Raw genomic sequence first — 22461 nt, 5'->3', positions numbered from 1 at the left:
CCGTTGCATCTGCAGTGGTGAGCAGGTGTAATTACACCCACGCCTTCCTATTGAAATGAATGGGACGTCTTGGGTGTAATTACACCTGCTCACCACTGCAGATGCAACGGCTAGAAGGTAAACAGTGAAGAGGAGGCAGCGCTGGCACCGCGCACGCCTTCTCTTCAATCAGCTGATCGGAGGGCGTGTCGGACCCCCGCCGATCTGGTCAGGAGCCAACACGTTATAGTCCACACAAACCAGTTAAGGAGTGATTACAAATGTGTAAACCTAACACCCCTCCCCCCATATATGCATGCTCATTAGCGAAATATTGCAATGTAATAATGCCACCGATTGTACGATGTTGATTGCTCGTTCATCGGGCAATTCAGATCTTTGAGCATGCTGAAAGATTAGGATTTGCCCGCAGCAGATAGCAGGGCTCCAGATGGCGATGCGACTTAAAATTGCTAAATGGCGACAAGACTTTGTAGTCTTGTTGCCATTTGCACCTAGACCCTCCACTGCTCTGCTTCACACACGAGGAACTGACATGGGACGGGCTGCTGTCAGCGCATCCCATGTTCTTCTCAATAGCACTGGGCAGAAGGAGGCAGTCCCTCCCCCCTGTGCCGCTGCCACCAATGGGCTGATAGCCCCTCCCCTCCTCCCTGCTATGGCCACTGCACCACCAATGAATATAGTTTTATGCCTGAATACAAATGCAGGCTCCGCAGCAGATCGCAGTAGAATCATTGGTGGCAGTATAAAGTAGAATCATTGGTGGCAGTGGCCACAAGGTCCCCCTCCCCCCTCTTCATTGGTGGCAGTGGCAGTTCCGATCGGAGCCCCAGCAGTGTAGTCTGTCTGGATTTTTCCAATCACAATTTCACTACGCAGTTTTTAAATTACCACATGTAACTCATGCAGGCTTTGCAGAAGATTTTAAACAAATCCGTTTGCAGCAAGTCTTGAGACATCTACCTTAACATATTAAGAGGGACCTGTATATAAAGCCATGGTGAAGATGTTTGCTTTGTTGTTTTCTTTCATCTATAAACCTATTTGCCTTAATGTTAAAATTTGGACTTGCTGAGCTGTTCTAATGTATTTGCTGATTTCCCCTTAGGTTGTAAAGCTGCACACCAAGCTTGGCAAACCCATTCCGTCAACTGAACCAAATGTTGTGAACCAATCTGTCACTTCAGCAGCTGTCTCCAAGCCGGCTTCCTCATCCAACAGTACATCCAGCACGAACGGGAGCTCCACTGTTGGCACTCCTGCTGGGAAACTGCTTACGTCAACTTCTAGCTCCTCTCTTGGCTCTTCAGGTGCAAGCAAAATGTCTGCCATCACCTCTAACAGCCTCGTTAAGAAGATAACCACACCAAAAATAACTTTTGTAGGCAAGTGCAAATCTGACTATTGTTTGGGAAGGTGTTAGAATAATAACTACCCGAGGAGGACTGCACTGTACTATTATAGTGGCAGTCCTAATGCAACCGCAACCTCTGCTCTCTGTAGAGCTTCTTGTATGCCGCAATCAAAGCAGATTGTGGCATATAAAGAAAAAGATGGATCCCTGTGTCTTTGTGTCATAGGATTTACTTTCCAAGGGTAGACAGTCTGGGTCTGTTAAAGAAACCTAGAACTCTGTTTATAACTACTTAGGTATGCTCTAAAAAAAGATATTGGCTCTGTGAAAACATTCATGTGTCAGTGATCTGTCAAGGGTCTTGATCAGTTGGGGTCTAAACACTGAGAGAACATACAAGTGTGTTCCCCAAATGCTGAGTGGCAAGATCATATGATGTCATCAGATTTCATTTTATTGGCCTGATATGAAAGTGTAACGGTCGTTTCAGTTTTTTTAATACCATGTTGGGGCAGTGGTATTAAGTGTTTTTGTAATATACTTTATTAGGGTCCATTCACATGTCCACAGGAATGGGTCCGCATCCGTTCCCGCAATTTTGCGAAACAGGTGTGGACCCATTCATTTCAATGAGACTGCAAAAGATGCGGACTGTCTGCATCTGCACTTCCGTTCCGCGGCCCCGCAAAAGAGAGCATGGGCAAGAATAGGCATTTCTCTCATAGTGCTGACCATGTGCAGTCCGCAAAATGCGGAACGCACATGGCCGGTGTTTGTGTTTTGCGGACGTGTGGATGGACCCTTAGGGTAAAATGTTTTTAGTACTAGAAAACAGGATGTATAGAGTCATCTTGGCAAAGCTGTGAGTGTTTCTAATGAGAATCTGTCTTCAGCGCCTGTGTAATAACGGATGGAGACCCAAAATATATGGTTGTGTGAATGGGCTCTTAATCTGGGGTCAGCAAGAGACAGAGGTAACATTGTCTAATTAACAGATGAGAACCCTTTGTTTATTGATCATTCATTTTTGTCTGACTAGGTGGGAATAAGTTGCAGTCGACTGGAAATAAGGCAGAAGAAAGTAAAATGGCAGACAGTGTTAAAGTTGCATCAAATTCCAGCACACAGTCACAAGAAGTCAAAATGGATCCAATGTCAGAAGCTGCTCAGACCCTGGCGGCCCTTCAGAGTGATGTCCAGCCTGTTGGCCATGATTATGTTGAAGAGGTACATTGTCCTTTCTATGCTTTACGTTTTCTTCTTTCCCCGAGGTCCAATTCGCATTTTTGCCTTCCAAATGTCATTTTCAGTGATGTGAATGGATATCCCCTAGAGATGCAGTATGTATTTTAGCGCTAATATAACAAGACATCAAAATGATTTAGTATGCCTGCGTTATTATTTCTCACCCAGGTTACCAATAAAGAGTAAGTAGACTCTGCTGGGTCTTGATAAAATGTCATTCGACGCTTTCAAAACACCATATTGCATTGCTTCTTTCTTCTTCCTGCTTCCCACACACATAGCTGCTCTGCTTCTTGGCAGCTGTGTCTTAGCTCCTCCGCTCTTCTCTAATTTCCTACCGAAACCAGTTCAGAGTAAGCTAATATGAGAAAATGTAAAAAATATTAGTTATAAACCTGACGCTGCAGCAATCATTTCTGTAGTATTTGCTGAGCAGCAGAGTATATTTTATAAGTGACATATGCATTTACATGTTAAATTAAGTGCCGTATTTTTTGCTTTATAAGACGCACCCCCCCCCCCCCCCCAATAGTGGCGGAAAATGCATGTGCGTCTTATAAAGCTAACACTAGTATGAATTAGGTGCCGGGAGTTGGGAGAGGAGCACCGCAAGGGCTTGTAGTACTCGCCCTCCCTGTTCTTCCTTTCTGGGGCCAGTGCTTCACTGTCCTGACCGTGTACAGCGTCAGAACGTAGTGCGCGCACTATGACCTGACGGTGCATGCAGTCAGGTGACAGAGCAGCGCAGGCCAGGAAGACAGGGCAGCGCAACTTCTGCTGGAGGTGAAGAGGTGCCACGGCGCAGGATAGGTAAGAGGAGGTTTTTATTTTAATCTGATCTGAGGTCTGATGGGGTCTAACATTGAGGTCTGATGGGAGTCTGACAATGTGGGCTGATATTGGGGCCTAATCTGATGTCCTGATATGAGGTATTATGAAAAAACGAGATTTTTGTATAACTTACCAGTAAAATCTCTTTCTCGCTCTTTCCTTGGGGGACACAGAAGACCTTGGGTATAGCTCATCTCCCTAGGAGGCGTGACACTAAGTGAAAACTGTTAAGCCCCTCCTCCATCAGCTATACCCTCAGCCTGGAGAGAGAGACTGCCAGTTGCGTGTCCAAGTAGTGAGAAAAGGCAAAGTCCAACAAGTGGAAACAACAAGCCAACTACCCAACGGGTAAACAAAACTCGGAAACCGTGCAGAAAAAAACCAATGAATGGGTGGGTGCTGTGTCCCCCAAGGAAAGAGCGAGAAAGAGATTTTACTGGTAAGTTATACAAAAATCTCGTTTTCTCGCCCAATTTCCTTGGGGGACACAGAAGACCTTGGGACGTTCAAAAGCAGTCCAAGAGGGGAGGGACCACAGCACCAAGGCGAAGCACCCGAAGGCAGCAAGGAAATGCCACCTGCAAAAACCAGGCGGCCCAAGGCAGCAGCCGCCGCCAGAGTACGCACCCAGGAAAACCTGGTAAAGAGTGCAAGGAAGACCGTGGCCACCCTGCACAATGACATGGCTGAAGCCCAATGCCTCCGGCCCCGGAGGCACCAACCGCTCTGGTGAAATGAACGGTGACACCAAAAAAACAGAGCCCTGCCCTTGAGCAGTAACCACAGCAATAGCCATGTGGTTAAGCGGAGGAAAGCACCCAGGAGCCGTGAACCTTGGCGCGGACCTCCTGGAAACAAGAGACCGAGCGTCGACAAGAGTCGGAGATGTCCAAGCAAAAAACTGCAGACACTTCAAGTAACAGAGTCCCAGTCGCAGGTCCAGGCCAGACTGGAGAAGACCGAATCACGGGAAGAGAAAGGCAGAATTGGGTGAATGCCCAGCATGCTAAAGAACCCCAGGGAAGACCCTAAGTCAGACAACAGAACCTGGACGAAGCACGGCCGGGAGCGAACACTAGTGTGCTCGCTGGACTCGTCTGGGCAGACGGGAGGAAATCCAATGCGAGTAAGCGCAAATCAGTGACACGGCAAAAAGGTTGGGAAAACCGGTCCCGTCGGCCCCCGAGCAACGCCGTCCCGAATCCACGCGGAGTGGGGGAGCAGATGGACAAACGGAAGGAACCGAACGGGACCCGGACAGTTTCCAACAGACTCCAGGACAAGTCAGGCTAAAGTCCTCGTCGTTGTAGCCACCACAGTAAGGTGTTCTACAGACCCGAAGTGGGGGCTTGAAGGGTAATCTTGACAGAAGAAAGTAGGCACGCCAGGTTACCGAGAAGGTAAAGTCCAAGCAGGACCAGCGCCCAGAATGGTAAAAGTAATCTGCACCCAGCGGGAGGACAGAATGCGGCAAACCCGGTAATAGGCACACAGCTAGTACAGCCAGTGTGAACAATGGAGACAGTACGAGGTCATAAGGAACACCGGGACCATCCATATGAACAACCATGGTCTCCCCAGGGGGGAGGGCAGTGAAGGAACAGCCTCTGAAGCCTGGCCGGGGCAGAAGCCACATCGGAGTAAAACTGACCCAGGAGAAGCCAAAACAGAGCCGTCGAGAGAAAAATAGCCGAGAAGACGGATGACACCCTCCAACCGCAAGGAGGAGTGGGCAACAGGGAAGCCACAGGACCGCTCAAAAGCAGAACTCCGCTACTCCGAGATGTCCGGCTCACCAATTCGCAGAAGGCGAATACCCTAACGAATCGAAAGTGGAGGTCCCTGAGACCTCGGTAATCGAGCAACCAAGAGAAGTTGGGCGACCTGCTCGAAAAGAGCGGCTAGAACCTGGTAGCAAAACAAACTGAAGCACGGAGGGTGCCAACAGGAAGGACTCAAACCAAAAACGCATCCAAGAGGAGGAATGGCAACAGGCGAGGGAACCGTAATGCGGCCAGAGCCAACGTAGACTGCGAGGGACGCTGGAGACAGCACTCTCGACCATGCGACCGCTTGCGCTGGGAAGCAATGCCACAGGGTAACTAATGGGTACGCATCCAGGAACCACAAACACTCCCCAGGCGGAAGGGCCAACGAATATGGTGGATACCGTCACAACGGAAACACCAAATATACCCTCCGAACAGAGAATGGATACCACCCAGCTCGCTGCAGTAGAGAACAATAGAGCCCGTCCAGGCCAGGTGAACAGAAAGATCTCCTCAGAGAAGAGTACCAGGCCGGTGGCAATCACCGTATCCCAAGAGAAAAACGACAAGTCGCAGGAAGAATGGAGGCATACGTACAAGCAGCCCCATAAGCAGTGAGAAAGCCAACCCACCTACGGAAGGAGAAGGCATACACGGCCCAACAACGCACAGAGTAGCAGCCCCCAAGAGCGTCCGCCCACTGCGAAATAGTCATACAGCAAGGAGGGCCAGCCACAGAAACCACAGAAGTGCAAAGTGCAACCGGAAGGGGGGACATACACAAGACTAGTATGGCATGCGACGGAGCGCAAGCAGTCCGCCCAGAAGAGAGGGCAATGTACTTGGCAAACAGTGCGGGCAGCAAGCGTGCAAAGCCCGCCCCACAAGGGGGTGATGCCCAAGACCAGCACCTACTTCAGAGAAGGAAGACATACCATATTCCGCCCAGAAGAGCGCCATGCACATGGCCACACCGCATCCAGCAGGACGTCCACCTAGTGAAAAGGGGACATGCACAGGGTAATCCTAGCATTAAGTGAGTGTGCAACAATCCACCAAACACCGAATTTTGTGAGAGTACAACTACTTCGCCAATGAATGGGGACAAGTACAAGTCCAGCACAGCACATACAAGGACAGTAGTGAGTCCTGTGAGCGTACAAAAGGTCCACCCATGGAATGAGGGGTGGTCACGCACAAGGCCAGCACCGTATCCAATGGGAGTGCAAGCATTCCACCCATCTTAGAGGCCAGCAACGTATCTGGTGAGAGTGCAGTATGCCGCCCAGAAGGGGGAGCCATGCCCATGGCCAGTATTGCAACCAGGGAGAATGCGAGCACCCCGCCATGGATGGGGGTCAGGCACCTGGCCAGCAGCACACTGGCGAGAGAACAAACACAGTCAGTGAGAGTGTGTGTATGTTGCCTGAGGAAAGGAGACATGTCCATGGCCGGCAGCAAATCCAGTAAGAGTGCCGTACACCGCCCAAGGAAGGGGGAACATGTATATGGCCGGCAGTGGATTTAGTGAGTTGCAAGCGTCCCACCATGGAAGGGGGTCCTGCACGCGGCCAGCAACTTATCAGCGAGAGAACGACCCCAGTCAGTGAGGGTGTATGCATGGCGCTTGAGGGAAGAAGGCATGCCCAAGGCCGGCAGCGAATCCAATGAGAATGCAGCATACCGCCTATGGAAGGGGGTTATGCACATGGCCGGCTGCCCAGCACCATAACCAATGAAGTGCAGTATTCCGCCTAGAGGAAGGGGGTCATGCACAAGACCGGCAGCGAATCCCGTGAGTGCAGCATTCCGCCCCTGGAAGGGGGTCATGCACAAGACCGGCAGCGAATCCAGTGAGTGCAGCATTCCGCCTATGGAAGGGGGTCATGCACAAGACCGGCAGCGAATCCAGTGAGTGCAGCATTCCGCCTATGGAAGGGGGTCATGCACAAGACCGGCAGCGAATCCAGTGAGTGCAGCATTCCGCCTATGGAAGGGGGTCATGCACAAGACCGGCAGCGAATCCAGTGAGTGCAGCATTCCGCCTATGGAAGGGGGTCATGCACAAGACCGGCAGCGAATCCAGTGAGTGCAGCATTCCGCCTATGGAAGGGGGTCATGCACATGGCCGGTATCAAATCCAGTGAGAGCAGCGTTTCGCCTATGGAAAGGAATCACGCACATGGCCGGCAGTGAATCCAGCGAAAATGCAGCGGTCCCCTATGGAAGGGGGTCGTGCACCAGACCAACACCGTATCTGGTGAGAGTGCAGAGTCCACCTATGGAAGGAGGACATGCACAAGACCGGCAACGAATCCAATGAGTGCAGCATTCCGCCTATGGAAGGGGGTTGTGCACATGGCCTGCAGCGAATCCAATGAGTGCAGCGTTCTCGTGCACATGGCCAACACCGTATTGGGTGAGAGTGCAGTATTCCACCTAAGCGGGGGGTCATGCACCAGGCAAGCCTGCAGCCCGAGAGAGTGCAGTATCCCGCCTAGGAAGGGGTTGTCTGCACATGGCAGTTACCATAGCTGGAGGGTGACTAACTCTGCCAACCGAAGAAAAAGGAGAGCGCATGCACTTGGCCAGCGCTGTATCCCGGAGAGGGCAAAGAAGGGAAACATGCACCAGCCGGGGAGTGCGACACCATGCCGCTCATGGAAGGAGCACGCATACAGGCGGCGCTACTGAGATAAGGCTGCAGCGTCCTGCGCCGCGCACAAGAAATCCATTAGCTTAACCATGTTATGCATTTCTAAATAAAAATAGCCTCACTGAGGCAGAAGAAGTGCCACCATACAGGTGCCCAGCATAGAAGTAGAGGGGGGGGGGGGGGGCGCCAGCCATATAGGCCCATCAGCCGAGCAAAACAAACTGAAGCACGGAGGCCGGTACCCGAAGGGTTAACAGCCAACCAACCTTGAAGGGAGGAGGAGGCGGCGCCGCGATCCCCTGGGGGCGGGGAACCTCCAGGCGGGAAGAATTCGCGCCCGGAGAAGTTCCCGCCCCCTCCAACAGAGGCCGGAAGTTTGCGGCCTAGCAGGCCGTGAAGCCGGGGCCTAAATTTTCTGCGGCACCCGGCTGACCGGGGCCGCACAGGAAACCGGAGCGGACTGCCTGGACAAACCGGCCGCGGAAGCCCACCCCGCGGACCGGAAGCCAGGGGCCCGGGTTGAGCGCAGGAATGCGGCCCAGTAGGCCCGAAGCCTGGGCCAAAATTTGCGGCGGCCGGCCGGAAGTCGCCGACGGCCGGCCGGAATCGTTGGAGCATCGTGCTCAAGCCAAATGCCGGCCGCAGGAGTCCACCCCGCAGGCCGGAACAGTCGGGGGCCGGGAAGGAAGTGCGGCCCAGCAGGCCGGGAAGAAGCGCCGGAGGTGCGGTCGCCCAAGCAGCACTGCCGTCAGGAAAAGGCCCCCGGTCCAGAGCAGCGCATCGGTGAGGGGATGGGGGGACCCTGAGACCAGGTGCCCGTAAGGATGTGAGCACAGCGTTCCCAGGAGGGACGCTGATAAGTGAAGGGAGGCGATGTGGCTGCCTATTCGCAGCATTCTGCTGCTAAAAAGTCCCATGAGGGCCAGAAGGGAGGAGAGGGAGCAGGGAGTGGAATGTCGCCCCGCAGCACCCCAGGGGCCAGCCTAGGTCCAGCAGTGACCGAAGGGTCCAAGTATGGGGGGTCAGGCACGCAGGAGACCAGGGTGGGGGGTGGGGGACGTAGGGCTGGAGAAGCCACTCTCTCACCATAGTCGTCTTCACCCTCGGTCCATTCCAGCAGGGTCGCCCCTTCAGCTACTGGCACCGTAGTGGCAGGACGCTGGGAGAGGGACTTGGCGTGCGGGCGACCCTTGCGCTGGCGGGATGTAGGGGAGCTGGGCTGCCCTGATCCACCTTGTCTTCTGTGGGGGAGGCAGCAGTGCGGGTGACCGGCACTGGCGCAGCTCAACCCCGGGAGAAACAGAGAGGTCTAGTGCGTCTCTGTTGTCCCTGATGATCTGGAACAAAAAGAAAAGAAAAAAGTAAAAATCAAAATTTAAACAAGGAGAAAACAGCCCTGCAGAGCAGGGAGTGTCTTGCCTCCTTGGACACTAAGCAAAAACTGGCAGTCTCTCTCTCCAGGCTGAGGGTATAGCTGATGGAGGAGGGGCTTAACAGTTTTCACTTAGTGTCACGCCTCCTAGGGAGATGAGCTATACCCAAGGTCTTCTGTGTCCCCCAAGGAAATTGGGCGAGAAATATTTTTCTCGCCCATTTACCTTGGGGGACACAGACCTTGGTATAGCTCAGCTCCCTAGGAGGCGTGACACTAAGTAAAACTGTTAAGCCCCTCCTCCATCAGCTATACCCTCAGCCTGGAGATAGAGGCTACTAGTTTTAGCTTAGTGTCCAAGGAGGCAAGACACCCCCTGCTACTGCAGGGCTGTTTTCTCCTTGTCGTTTTGATTTTTTTCTCTAATCACGTCTCTCCGACGGGTGTCTGAGTTAGCGGCTCTTTCTTGCTCCGAACCTTTCCTGGTCTTCCACCAGGATAAGGTTGTGCTTCGGCCTGTCCCGACCTTCCTGCCAAAGGTGGTCTCCGCCTTTCACATCAATGAGGACATCGTCCTTCCGTCGCTCTGTCCCTCTCCTTCCCACCCCAGAGAACGGGAACTGCACCGTCTGGATGTGGTCAGGGCGTTGAGGATTTACTTGGAGGTCACCGGATCCTTTCGGCGCACGGATTCCCTGTTTGCTCCGTATGCTGTGCGCCGCACAAAATCTGCTGACCGGGCGGAACTGGACTGGGCCTGTGCCTTATCCCGGGCAGTGGAGGACCTCTCTAAGATATCCCAATCCACCCTCGCTCTCCGGTAGCACGCCTGGCCAAGCACGCCGCCATACCACTGGCTGATGGCTCAGCCCTTCAGGATCCCGTTGATCGCCGCATGGAATCTTGGGTGAAGTCCATCTTCGCGGCAAGTGGCTCAGCGCTCCGGCCAATGTTCGCCTCCGCTTGGGTGGCTAGGGCGGTCTCTAAGTGGGCACTCCGGCTAGACCAGGACATGGCAGCGGATGTTCCACTCCCTGAACTCCAGTCCTTGGCTCTACAGATCTACAGATCTCACAGGTGAGGAAGTGCCTCTGTGAAGTGTCCTTAGACGCAGGGTCTCTGGTTGCCCGCTCATCGGCTCTCGCGGTTACATTGAGACGCAAGCTCTGGCTGAAAGTTTGGGCAGCAGACACCTCGTCAAAGCGGTTCCTTACAAGCCTTTCTTTTGCTGGCTCTTGGTTGTTTGGGGCCCGGTTGGATGAAATAATCTCCGAGGCCACGGGTGGTAAGAGTACCCACCTCCCACAGGGCAAATCCAGACGCATGTTTCGCGTTAGGCAGACTAATGCCCTTTTGTAGCTTAACCGGCATGCGCCAGGCAGCAGAAGCTCCTCCCAGATCCTCCACGCAGGACCAGCGCAAAAAGCTATTTAGGCCTCAACCATCCTGGCGCCCATGGACGCAGCCCGCCCGGCCGTCCTTCGTCCGGTAAGCAGCCCTTTGCATGAACAGGCGCCCCACACTCCCGGGCGGGGGGGTCGCATACTCCTTTTTTAGGAAGTGTGGCGGGCCCACTTCTCCGACGTATGGGCGCTCGAGATTGTAACCTCGGTTTACAAAATAGAGTTCGCATCCCCTCCTCCACATCGTTTATTCCCCTCCCAACCTCCCAGGGATCCAGGTCAGACGGCAGCCTTTTTCGAGCAACACTTCAGAATGGATTCCCTTCGCTCTGTGATTGTTTCTCTGGAACGGGGTGAATTCCTCTCTTCCATAGACATTCGGGATGCGTACTTACAAGTCCCAATTGCTTTGGCACATCAGCGGTTCCTCCGCTTTTTAAGTGGGCCCCCACCACCATCAGTTCGTCGCCCTTCCCTTTTGGCCTGGCGCCGGCGCCGCAAGTATTTACAAAGGTTCCTGCTCCTCTCCTGGCACTTCTTTGGACCAGGGGCATCGCTCTGATCCTGTATCTGGACGACATCCTGGTCAAAGCGGCGTCCTTTGGGCAGAAGAGGACAGCCTGCGTATCACCCTGGATACCATGGCGCAGTTCGGGTGGTTGGTGAACTTCCAAAAGTCTTCACTGCGTCCTGCCAGACGGATCACCTTTTTAGGTATGGTCCTCGACGTGGCAGTGGTGCGCCTGCCTCGGGACAAGAGGCTGGCCCTTCGTCGGTCTATCTGTCCTCTACGTCAGTGCAGGACCCCGTCATTTCGGTTCTGCATGAAGGTCCTGGCGGCAATGGTCGCTTCTTTCGAAGCTGTTCCGTTTGCCCAATTTCTCACACTGTCACTTCAGCGGGCAATCTTGTCCCTTTGGGACAAGTCGCCGGATTCCCTGGACCGTCATAGTCTTACCCCCCAAAGGTGGTGGCTTTCGACCCCCCAACCCTTGAGTTGGGAAAATCCTTTCTTTCGATCTCATGGACGGTCAGACCCGATCTACTCTCTATGGGTCCTGTCTTCCACCAGCATTTAGAGTCGCTACATTCGGCAGCGTGGCTTGAAACCGCCATTCTGAAGCAACGTGGTTTCTCTTGACAGTCATCCGCACCATGATTAAGGCCAGGAAGCCGGTGTCGTCCAGGATCTACTACCGGACCTGGAAGTCCTTTTTGCCCTTCTATGAAAGCTACTCTTCTCTCTTCCTGTATTCCTCTCCTTTCTGCAATCGGGTCTGGACTGGGCCTTGCCCTCACTTTCTTGAAGTGTCAGGTTTCAGCGATTTTTATTTTATTTTTTTAATTTTTTTTTATTTTTTTTCAATTTTTATACCAGCGCCCGCTGGCGCTACAGTCTCCGGTTAAGACATTCCTACAGAGGGTGGCCCACACCGTCCCTCCTTATTGTCCCCCCTTGCCCGTGTGGGACTTGAAATTGGTGCTGGGCTCTCTCCAGTCGGCTCTGTTTGAGCCTTTGGACACAGTGCCCCTCCGTATTCTCTCGTGGAAGGTGGCATTCCTGGTGACCATCACTTCCATCAGGCGTGTTTCAGAGTTGGCAGCACTGTCCTGTTAAGAATTCTTCCTTATTCTGCATCAAGACAAGGCAGTACTCCGTCCAATGTCCACTTTTCAACCGAAGGTATTCTCTGCCTTCCACGACAACGAAGACATTGTTCTTCCGTTATTCTGTCATCTCCTTTTGCATCCGAGGGAGCGGGCTCTCCACCAGCTGGAAGTGGTTAGAGCCCTAAGGATTTACTTATCTGTCTCAAGGACTTTCCGCGGGACGGACTCTCTGTTCGTTATTCCGGAAGTTCCTCGTCAAGGTCTGGCAGTCTCCAAGGTGACTATTATCAGGTGGATCCGGTTGGCAATTGCTGAGGCTTACCGCGGCATGGGGCAAGACTCCGCCCCTCGGTGTCATGGCCCACTTGACCATGGCGGTGGGCGAGTCTTGGGCTCGCTTCCACCAAGCTTCTGCCTCACAGCTGTGCAGGGCAGCGACGTGGTCATCCCTGCACACGTTCACCAGGCTTTACCAGGTGCATACGTTGGCATCGGCAGACGCTGCGCTGGGTCGCAAAGTCTTGCAGGCAGTGGTGTCCTCAGCTACCGCGAGGCTGTTTCCATGGTGGTGTGTTTAGGTCCCGCCCCGTGGACTGCTTTGGAACGTCCCACAGTCCTGTGTCCCTCAATGATACGAGTGAGAAAACGAGATTTTTGTGAACTCTCCTGTAAAATCTTTCTCGCTGAGTTCATTGGGGGGCACAGCACCCACCCATTATGCGGTTATAGCCGCAAGTGATAGCGGTTGGTTTGCCGGGGGGTGTTCCTCAGCTTGGTTCACCCCGTCCGGCATTCATTGTTTCTAGTGGTTTTTCTTTTTCTTTCTCCTCTCCTACTGCTTGGGCACAAACTTATAGCTCCTCCTCCACCGGCTATACCCCCTCCAGCCAGGAGAGAGCATAACGTTTTTTAGCCTAGTGTCTCCTCCTAGTGGCAGCAGCAAGATATACCCACGCTCCTGTGTCCCCCAATGAACTCGGCGAGAAAGAGATTTTACAGGTGAGTTCACCAAAATCTTGTTTTTTCTTTTCCTCCTCTTAAACCTGGGGTGCGTCTTATCATTGGGTGCATCTTATAAAGCGGAAAATACGGTACTTTGTTTTTGTCACATGCACGGCATATGTTGAGGATGCTGGACAAGAACACCCCTGAGCAGCATGCAGCGGCTGCATCAGGATGAGCATGCAGAAACTGTCACATAATTAAGGTCCATGAAAGGACCGACCCAAGACCTGTCTGGCCATGGTTATGGCTGTCTTGTGTTAGTTTTTTTTTTTTTTTTTATCTTTTGTGGGTAACAGCCATGCCTGAACAGCCTGGATTTGAAGCAGTTTTTCACCCACTGTTGATGATAATTTTGTTCAAAATAGAATTGTTTGCCTGGGACCACCACTAGGGGGAGCTTAGGAGTTTACTGGATACATTTAACTCAATGACAAAGTATGCAGTAAGCACCCTCTAGTGGTGGTTATAGAAAAGTCTGTTTTTTTGCTTTTAAATCTGTAGTACTGGAGATTGAGTTGAGGTTTAGAAAAAAAAGTAATATTGTGAACAATTGTAACAATGTTGGAGGAGAAAACTGATATGGTGCTAATTGTGACTGGTATTGAAAGTGTGGTATAGGGGCTGACCTTGGGTGTGAAATTATTTTTCAGGTTAGAAATGATGAAGGAAAAGTTATCCGATTCCACTGCAAGCTATGTGAATGCAGCTTCAATGATCCAAATGCGAAGGAGATGCATCTAAAAGGAAGGAGGCACAGGCTGCAGTACAAGGTAAGTGCTGAACAGTTTTCTAGCACAGGGTTAATTTTCCACACTTGCAGCGTTTGTTACTCATACACATCATATTTATATTGTCATTTATTAGAAAAAAGTCAATCCGGATTTGCAAGTGGAAGTAAAGCCTAGTATTCGAGCCAGGAAAATTCAGGAGGAGAAGATGCGGAAACAGATGCAGAAAGAAGAGTACTGGAGAAGGAGGGAGGAAGAGGAGCGGTGGAGGATGGAAATGAGGTGAGAACAGGTGCTTGGACTACAGAGAATGCAATATAAAAATACAGCGTGGTCTTTAAAGCAGATCTGTCATTCTACTGAGTGGCAATTGGTTAATTGACCCCAAGACGACTGATATTTGTCAGCTGTGTTCATATGGAGATTGCTGTCCTGCGTCGCTGACCCATGATTGATAGTTTCCAGGGATGCATGGCAGCCATCGGGGGAGTTCCGCTCATGAACACAGTGGACCAATAACTGAGTCACTCTTTATTATTAGGGTATGTTAGCCACGTGATGCGTTTGCATTTTTGCTAGCAAAAACGCTACATGACTGCAAAGTGTAATGCAATGATGAGTCATAACCCTTCCAATTTCTTCTTTAAAGGCGCTATGAAGAGGACATGTATTGGAGGCGTATGGAGGAAGAGCAGCATCATTGGGATGACCGACGAAGAGGCACGGATGGCGGCTATCATCATGGCCCACCAGGATTATTGGGAGTGAGACCAGGAATGCCCCAACCTCAAGGACCTGCTGTGAGTTCTGTGTGGTGGACATTCATTCATTATAATTATTGCTGTATCTTCCTATAATTGGTCATTTTACATTTCAGTGCATTTATTTAACTTAATGCAGAGTTGTCCCTGCGGAATATTGGTTTCTGCAGCTCACAATAAATTCAGTGGATGCTGCTAAATTAATAGATGGGTTTCAAATGTATTAAAACAGTTTTCTAGATTTGAATTTATTGCACTGTTTAGTGCTTTTACTGCAAACTAGATCACTAGCTCTGCATCATGTTGCAGTTGCAAGGGGAACACGTTTGCAAAATAATTTGTGGAGGGTAAATTTTGGCCTTAAAGGCCTGTCTTTAGGCTGATATAATACCTTCCTCAACAATTCATTCTCTTGTGAACATCTTCGAATTATTTTGTTTGGTTATGTCTTCATTTAGATCGATCTGATATTTATATATTTTTAGTATTTTACGTAAATTGCTGACTAAATCATTTGGATGTGTTTGCAGCCGTTGCGCAGACCAGACTCTTCTGATGACCGATATGTTATGACCAAGCATGCTGCAATATACCCAACCGAGGAAGAACTTCAGGCTGTGCAAAAAATAGTGTCCCTTACAGAGCGAGCACTTAAGCTGGTGTCTGACGTAATGGCGGACCAGGACAAGAGTAAGGAGAAAGAGACTGAGGAGAAGAAAGATCCAACCAAGGAAAGGTAATTTAAAATTTTGACAACCCATGGTCTTAGTTGTCAGTTTTTTGGAAGCTACAATCCATAGAAAACCCTACATGATTAATGCACTGATAATGTGCACAGCCGTACTGCAGCTGATAAACAGATGATAAATAATGCTCACATAAGGCTCCATTCCCCATGGTTCATCAAAAGCTAGATAGATTATTATTTCCTATCCAACAAGATCGAACGAGTCTTGTGGATTCATGGAAACAAGACTATTGCAGCTGTAATATTGGGAAATGTTGCCGTTTGCCAAGGAATAAGAGACTAGTCTAGTAGATTTCTGTTGTGTGTGAAGAAATATATTTTAATTCTAGAAATGTTTTATTCCTTTTCAGAGCTCTGAAAGGAGTTTTGCGTGTTGGTGTTTTGGCTAAAGGCTTGCTTTTACGCGGCGACAGAAACGTCAGTCTGGTACTGCTCTGTGCCGAGAAACCAACTAAGACTTTACTAACCCGAATAGCTGAAAACCTTCCCAAACAGCTTTCCGTAAGTGGTTATGTGAGGTGCTTTCATCTGTATTGCTAGTTTTTACTTATGAGTGACATCATAAAATTTTGAAGTCTATAATCTTACACTTGTATAGTGCTGACTAATTCCGCAGCGCTTTACAGACATTACCATCAATCTGTCCCCAATGGGGCTCACAATCTAAGGTCCAAATCAATATGTCTTTGGAGTGTGGGAGAATGTTGTAAGCCCTTGTTATCACATTCTGAGATAAGCCAGTATATTGGACCATTTTTTTTATTTGCTTTTTTTTTTTTCTTGATGGAAAAACAAAAATGTCACTGAGAAAATAGTCTTGGTGATTAACGGGGTTAACTATTTTAGTGTATATATTATTTTTTTTCTATCCTATTTAAGGGAATGTTAAACCAAGATCTTTCACACTTTATTGCTCCACAGACAGCACAAATATCCACTGACTTTAATGTGTGCATTCACACGTCAGTGGATTGCCATGGACTGTGGTTTCACCACGGTTGCATGCAGTATTTTTGTCCGTGATTATAGATCCTTCACACATGGGTCTGTGAAAACCACGGATGCGGTTAATGTGTGGTTTTCACAGACCATTGGTAGGAGATGCTGTGGAAACAAATTTTTAGGCCAGCATGGTCTATGGCAGGGATGCCCAACCTGCGGCCCTCCAGCTGTTGCAAAACGACAACTCCCAGCATGCCTGGACAGTCTACAGCTATCAGCCTACATCAGGGCATGATGGGAGTTGTAGTTTTACAACAGCTGGAGGGCCACAGGTTGAGCATCCCTGGTCTATGGAATACGAATGACACATGGAGAGCAAAAAAAAAAACTAATACACAGAACCAAACATTGACCATCTTGTCACAGACGTCACCATGAATAGGCCTTATTCTTGGCAGGTTTGAGAACCTTTGTTAGGTCACCGCTTAGAGTATAAAACTGTTAATCTGCTGATATCACAGTGCTGAAAGGGTTTTAACAGTCTGGATAGTTATACTTTGTAGACACCCTTGTTCTTATGCCTTATTCTGTGTATTCTTCCTGCAGGTAATAAGTCCTGAAAAGTATGAGGTGGACTGTTCTATTCCCGAGGCGGCCATTATTCTGAATTCTTGTGTGGAGCCTAAAATGCAGGTCACCATAACCCTGACCTCTCCAGTTATAAGAGAAGAAAGCATGAAGGATGGAGGTTGGGAAATCAACATTGCTCTTAACAGCTACATTTATTCACTGTATATTTCTTTTTTGGATGGTATATAGTAGTAAAGACAAGCGCACACATGGTGTCATCTCTGCTCATTTGAGATGCAGAAAGATAATATTTCAGTGTATCTGGGGGCAGGGTCATGTGTTCACTTTAGAGTTGTTCTTTTAATATAGGAATTGGGGTGGCTTTTAACACAATTTTCTACTTAGTTTAAGTCCAAACTTTAGGAGAGTTTGAAAACTTTTGCATCTCTGATAAGAAATGATGTGACACCAGTGTGGCTGTCCCTGGTATATTGTGTAACACTCGAGACCTCCACAGGCTGTGAAGCCAGAAGCCGCATGGTCAGTGTCTGCAGTATGTTGGGTCTGTTGCTATGTAGGTCAGATGGAATGACATTTTGTTTCCTTAGTAGGTGGTTAGGCCATTGCCTTAAGGCATGCAAAAAGTGTAATAAATCTCGATGCAACTGCCCCATCCGTTTATATTGTTAGATATAGGTGACTCATTACAGGCATGCCCATAGAGCTGTAGTCACAAGCTGCACATAGACATTAGATTAAAGCCTTGTTTCATTTCTGCTATTTTGGACAATGCCTGATTTATGTTTCGACAGTCGGTGCTCCCCGGAGCGTTTTTCAGACTGCTCATGAATATATTTTGGCCTGTGCATTTTAGGTGGGAACAAAAGTCCACTAGAAAGACTTAAAGGGACACTATTGTCAGAGTAATAATTTTACAGGGTGATCCAGTATGAGAGGAATCTATTTATTTTTTATTTATTTTTTTGCCCCCTCAAACTAGCACTAGTTTTGCTGCTTATATCCATTCAGTTGACATCCCCTTTACATAGGATTTTCCATTGTCTTCGTGTAGAAATACAGTATGGAATACTGCAGGTTTCCATATTGCCAAAATGTACTTGTATCACTAGTTGGCAGAGGATCGGCAACATAACGACAGGCTTTTGGAAAGACACAATGGAGGAAATACAGAGCAGTGGGGATGCCTTGGGATGTTGTTGCCGCTCTCAAGTTCCCTGTCTCGGGATCTCTCCTGCTGTGAAGAAATAGCAGCACGGTTCACTTAAAGGAACGCTAAACCTAGTAAAAGATGACAACGGTGATCTAGCCTTCACAGTTTGCCTGTAGGATATTTTATGTCCTGCTGAAACGGTCTTGTAGAAATCCTGCAGAGAACTCTGGTTAGTTTCTCATTGACCCTTTTATCTTCAGCTAGGGTTTACATTTTTTATTTTTTATCCTGCAGCCAGACACGGGACACTGAGTAGCAGGAGGGGGCATAGCTCTGGGACTCTGAGAAGACGTCTTAATATTTTTAAGTTTTAATTGAAAAGAGAGCTAAAATGGGATCAATGAGGAGGAGAATGAGGGAGGAGCTGCTGTGATATTTTTCATTGTGGCAATAGTGTCTCTTTTAAAAAAGATCTGTCATGGGCTCAAAAAAATGAAAAGTACATGTGCTGACATCCTGAGATCTGCCCCCCTCGTAGTATTCGGTGCACAATAGTGTGGTCAGCCATCAGGGTGGCAACCAAATCTTTTGTGTAGGTGCTGTCCAATTAGAGCAGACAGTCTCTGAGGGATACAGCAGCATCGATGGTGGACGAAGGCTTCAGAAGACCAGTCCTTGGTGTGACTGAAGTTTGAAGTCTCCTTCTGCTTCTGATCCCGCTGTTCTGCTTTACTTGGGGAGCAAGCGGCTGTACGCACATGTACATACTCTGCCTTTTTAAGCCCATGGATACAGCCCATACAGCTGATAAGACAGTTCCTGGGAGCGGTGACTGATCATAGTCCTATGTGATCCTGCAGACTTTCCTCTAATGTTTGACTGCCCTTGCATCATTCTGTAGGAACTGTATGAGCACTGTAGTTCTCTAGTTTACTTTGCAGACCTTTCATTACATCTTATTTTATCATTGCATGCTCGATTCTGAGAAAGAAAAAGGAAAAAAAAAAAAAGGAAACAAAGCAGTCGTTTGTCTGACCTAGTGTGGAATCAGGTGCTGGCGTCATACTAAACTCTCCTGGGAGCTTTTCTGAAAGCCACCATGCAGATCTTCTGCTCCAAACAATTCCCATTGTACCTTCTGCTTCAATAAGGTTTTCTGCACCGCGCTCTGTCTGTCACCTAATCTCGGGGAGGCTTTGTCTGAACGACCACCATAACTCAACTAGGGAGTCATTTCTGCATGTGTAGATATTACGTGCCTGTTACCAGAAACCTGAAGTCGTCTATATGGCATTTGCACATGAATTGGTACTGAACGGATTTAACCCTCGCTGCTGAGCCTTTCAAGCAGCTTGGTACATTTTGTGTTTTTCTTCCATCCTTATAGCTTTTCCTCTACAAAGCCTTGTAGCAGAGAATTGATCCTGTCAGGAATTGCTGCCAAGACATCGGAAGGATTTTTGACCAAGGTTTTCTTAGCTCAGTGTCACACCAGCCTTGTCTAATATTAGGAGGGGGTTTGGTTGCATAGTGCAGGCATCTGCTTCTTCTTCCTCCTCCTTCATTCCTTTGAATTAGAAGCAGTGTTCACACTATTTTCTGTTGTGATGGGGAACGAAATGCGAGTAAATGGATGTGTACGGTTACCTGAAGATTACGCTGGATTTGCTGGAAGAAACCGGAGGTTTAAGCTCTCTGGATGCAGTCATGGTTACTTTGCATTGCACACTGCTTAAGCTCCTGTTTTTTCCCTGACATGAGCATGAAATAGTGTGGGCACAGCAGTCTTTTCAATGATTAACCTCTTATCATAATGGCCATTCCGAAATTGTACTGAAGTGATGTTCACTTTTTTTATTTATTACATTTTTTGTATGTTCTCCAACTGATAATCAGATGATTTGCAAATGGGACACATCGTTGCTGAAGTCCGAACATAATGAAGGAGCATAAAGCCGGCCCTAGACATAAGATGGAGGTTGGGTGTTCCAACCTCTAAGATCTTTCCCATGAAAGAACTTTCCATAAGCATGCTCTGACAACCCGATAGAGCATCTTGTTTATGTCTATGGAGGCAGTAGAAGGAGTCTTAGCTAGGCGACCCCCCTCAGAAATCATACAGGGATCACTTTCCTCTGCAGCACTTTCCCAGAGTTGTCTGTCTCCCCCCCCATCCTGCTGAAAACAGCATCCCTATTGCTATAGTCACCTAATGTATGTGGAAATTTTCACCCAATAGCGCTATGGTGATTTGCAGATCATCTTGTTATGAATTGGAGGATATAGGTTTTGCAGAATTTTGTGGATTTTTATTTTTATTTTAAATTGAGCCTTTAAGGGGTTGATCAATACAATGTTAAAGGGATGCAGAAATCCACACGGCTATGGTGGTCCATGCACAGCGCGGGGGAAAAGCAAAGTTGCCTGCTGAGCTGCGGTGGATTTCTGCATCCTCCCTGTCTTGTGATCTTTGTACTAGTGCATTGTGTACAACCATCCTTCCTGGAAAACTTGCATTCTCTGCGGCTGCTGATTGCGGGCGTTTTCTACCACACAAAAAAAAGTGACTCTCTGCACCTACGACAAATCTAGTCACCCGCGTTCCGCTTTCTATATTTCATTGGCTGATTAGCATTGTGCCTTGGATCCATCTCACCATTAGGGTGTGTCTGTAAATTCTCTCCTCTGAATGGCTTGTGTGACACTGTAGCTACATAAAAAAAAAAAAAGATGTGTCTTGCTCACCTGGTCAAACACCCGTCCCTCACTGCACTTTTGCCAATTCAATTCATTTTAGATGTAACCTCGGTTATGGTGAAAGACCCACCGGACGTCTTGGACAGGCAAAAATGCCTTGACGCTCTGGCTGCTCTACGCCACGCTAAGTGGTTCCAGGTTCGCAACATCATTTTACTTTCTTCTTGTAGCCTTATGAGAGAATAGCACGATCAATGTTTAATTTGTTGCACTTGTCCATGATAATGTTACGTTACATTATTATTTTTTTAAATGACCAGAAAAAATGTGGACGGACGATCCTATAAATGTTTACTGTTACTTTTTGTTAATATATATTATATTATTTTAGTATCCCCCCCCCCCCCCCTCATTTATGTATTTTATTTTATTTCCTTTTTTATTTTTCTGGTCATGGAGTAGTCATTACTTAAAGACTAACTCGTATATTTTCAGCATCCCCCCCTCACCTTCATAAACTGTGTTGTGAATCTGTAATATTCCATAAGGCTGCATAGTATCTTTGCTTAACAAATTAAATGTGTTAACTGCTTCCTGTTTAGCTTTGAAATGTTCCTCTAGTTCAGCGTAGGAAGTGAAAGGTACCGGGAACCCGTTTGGTATTGTGAGCAGTCCCAACAATGCACCAAACGGATTCTGGCCACCTTCCAGTCCCTACCTCTGTTTTTATTTATTTTTTATTTTTTTATTCCATGTTTTTATTCATTTATTTTCTTGCACATGTAATGAAATTTATTATTTTATTTTTCTCGCTAGTATCATTGGGGGACACAGACCGTGGGTATAGCTGCTTGCTGCCACTAGGAGGCGACACTAGGCTAAGAAGTGATAACTCCTCCCCCGCAGGCTATACCCCCTCCAGCCTGGAGAGAGCATATCAGTTTTTAGCTTAGTGTCGTAGGAGGCAGACCTCCCTGCTTTTGCAGGGCGGCTTACCTTTATTATTTTATTTTTTTCCTCTTTTAGGTTGGGGAAACAGAGTCGCCTAGCCACTCTGTCTACCCCGGGAGCAAGGCCGGTGTCGGAATCCCTCACCGCTCGCCCTCCCCAAGAAACGAAAGTGGACCAGGGCAGCCCAGCTCCCCTGCTTCCCGCCAGCCAAGGGGGTCACCTGAATCCGGCGAGACCCTCCGCCATTCCAGTCTCCTGCCACTTCGTGTGCCAGCGGCTGAAGAGGTGACCCTGCTGGTACTCTGAGAAAGGGTGAAGAGAAGAGGATGAAGATGGGGTGAGTAGTCCGTATTGGGTAAGTACCTCGGCCCTTCCCCTCCCCCTTCTCCCTTCCCCCCCGGTCACCTCATCATAAGATGGAGGTCCTTTTTCCTCAGGTGGGCCATTCAGGGTGAGGGCCCCCACATTACCTCAGGCCCAATGTAGGTTTGGGCTTCTGTCCATACGGGGGGCCTGGGTTCTCCTCAGTACGGCCTGCGGGGTGAGCTCCCGCGGCTGATGTTCAGCCAGGGCACTTACAGAGCGCCGCTCCGGTCACTCCACTCCCGGCCGGCTATTCGTTTGGCCGGCGCCAAAAATTTAGC

General features: G+C 48.9%; 1 protein-coding gene and 1 non-coding gene across 4 annotated transcripts in view; both read left to right on the top strand.

The window, feature by feature from the left end:
• The window catches only part of ZFR (zinc finger RNA binding protein), a 59413-nt gene that overhangs the window by 23252 nt on the left and 13700 nt on the right, over positions 1-22461 (top strand). For 2 of the 3 annotated variants that reach the window (XM_044276405.1, XM_044276404.1), the window contains exons 9-17: positions 1112-1388; positions 2397-2584; positions 13900-14019; positions 14114-14259; positions 14627-14777; positions 15269-15474; positions 15837-15987; positions 17035-17176; positions 20967-21064. In XM_044276405.1, coding sequence (XP_044132340.1) covers positions 1112-1388; positions 2397-2584; positions 13900-14019; positions 14114-14259; positions 14627-14777; positions 15269-15474; positions 15837-15987; positions 17035-17176; positions 20967-21064 — 1479 coding nt within the window. The remainder of the gene's footprint in view (positions 1-1111; positions 1389-2396; positions 2585-13899; positions 14020-14113; positions 14260-14626; positions 14778-15268; positions 15475-15836; positions 15988-17034; positions 17177-20966; positions 21065-22461) is intronic. The other variant, XR_006387445.1, reaches the window with a different exon arrangement.
• On the top strand, positions 15011-15143 carry LOC122925276. Its single transcript, XR_006387589.1, has one exon. It is a non-coding gene; the product is annotated as a small nucleolar RNA SNORA66 (small nucleolar RNA).

Source organism: Bufo gargarizans, chromosome 1 (assembly GCF_014858855.1).
Source record: "Bufo gargarizans isolate SCDJY-AF-19 chromosome 1, ASM1485885v1, whole genome shotgun sequence".
Classification (NCBI taxonomy): domain Eukaryota; kingdom Metazoa; phylum Chordata; class Amphibia; order Anura; family Bufonidae; genus Bufo; species Bufo gargarizans.
The sequence above is the reverse complement of the archived record's forward strand: the minus strand, read 5'-3'. Positions and strand labels throughout refer to the sequence as shown.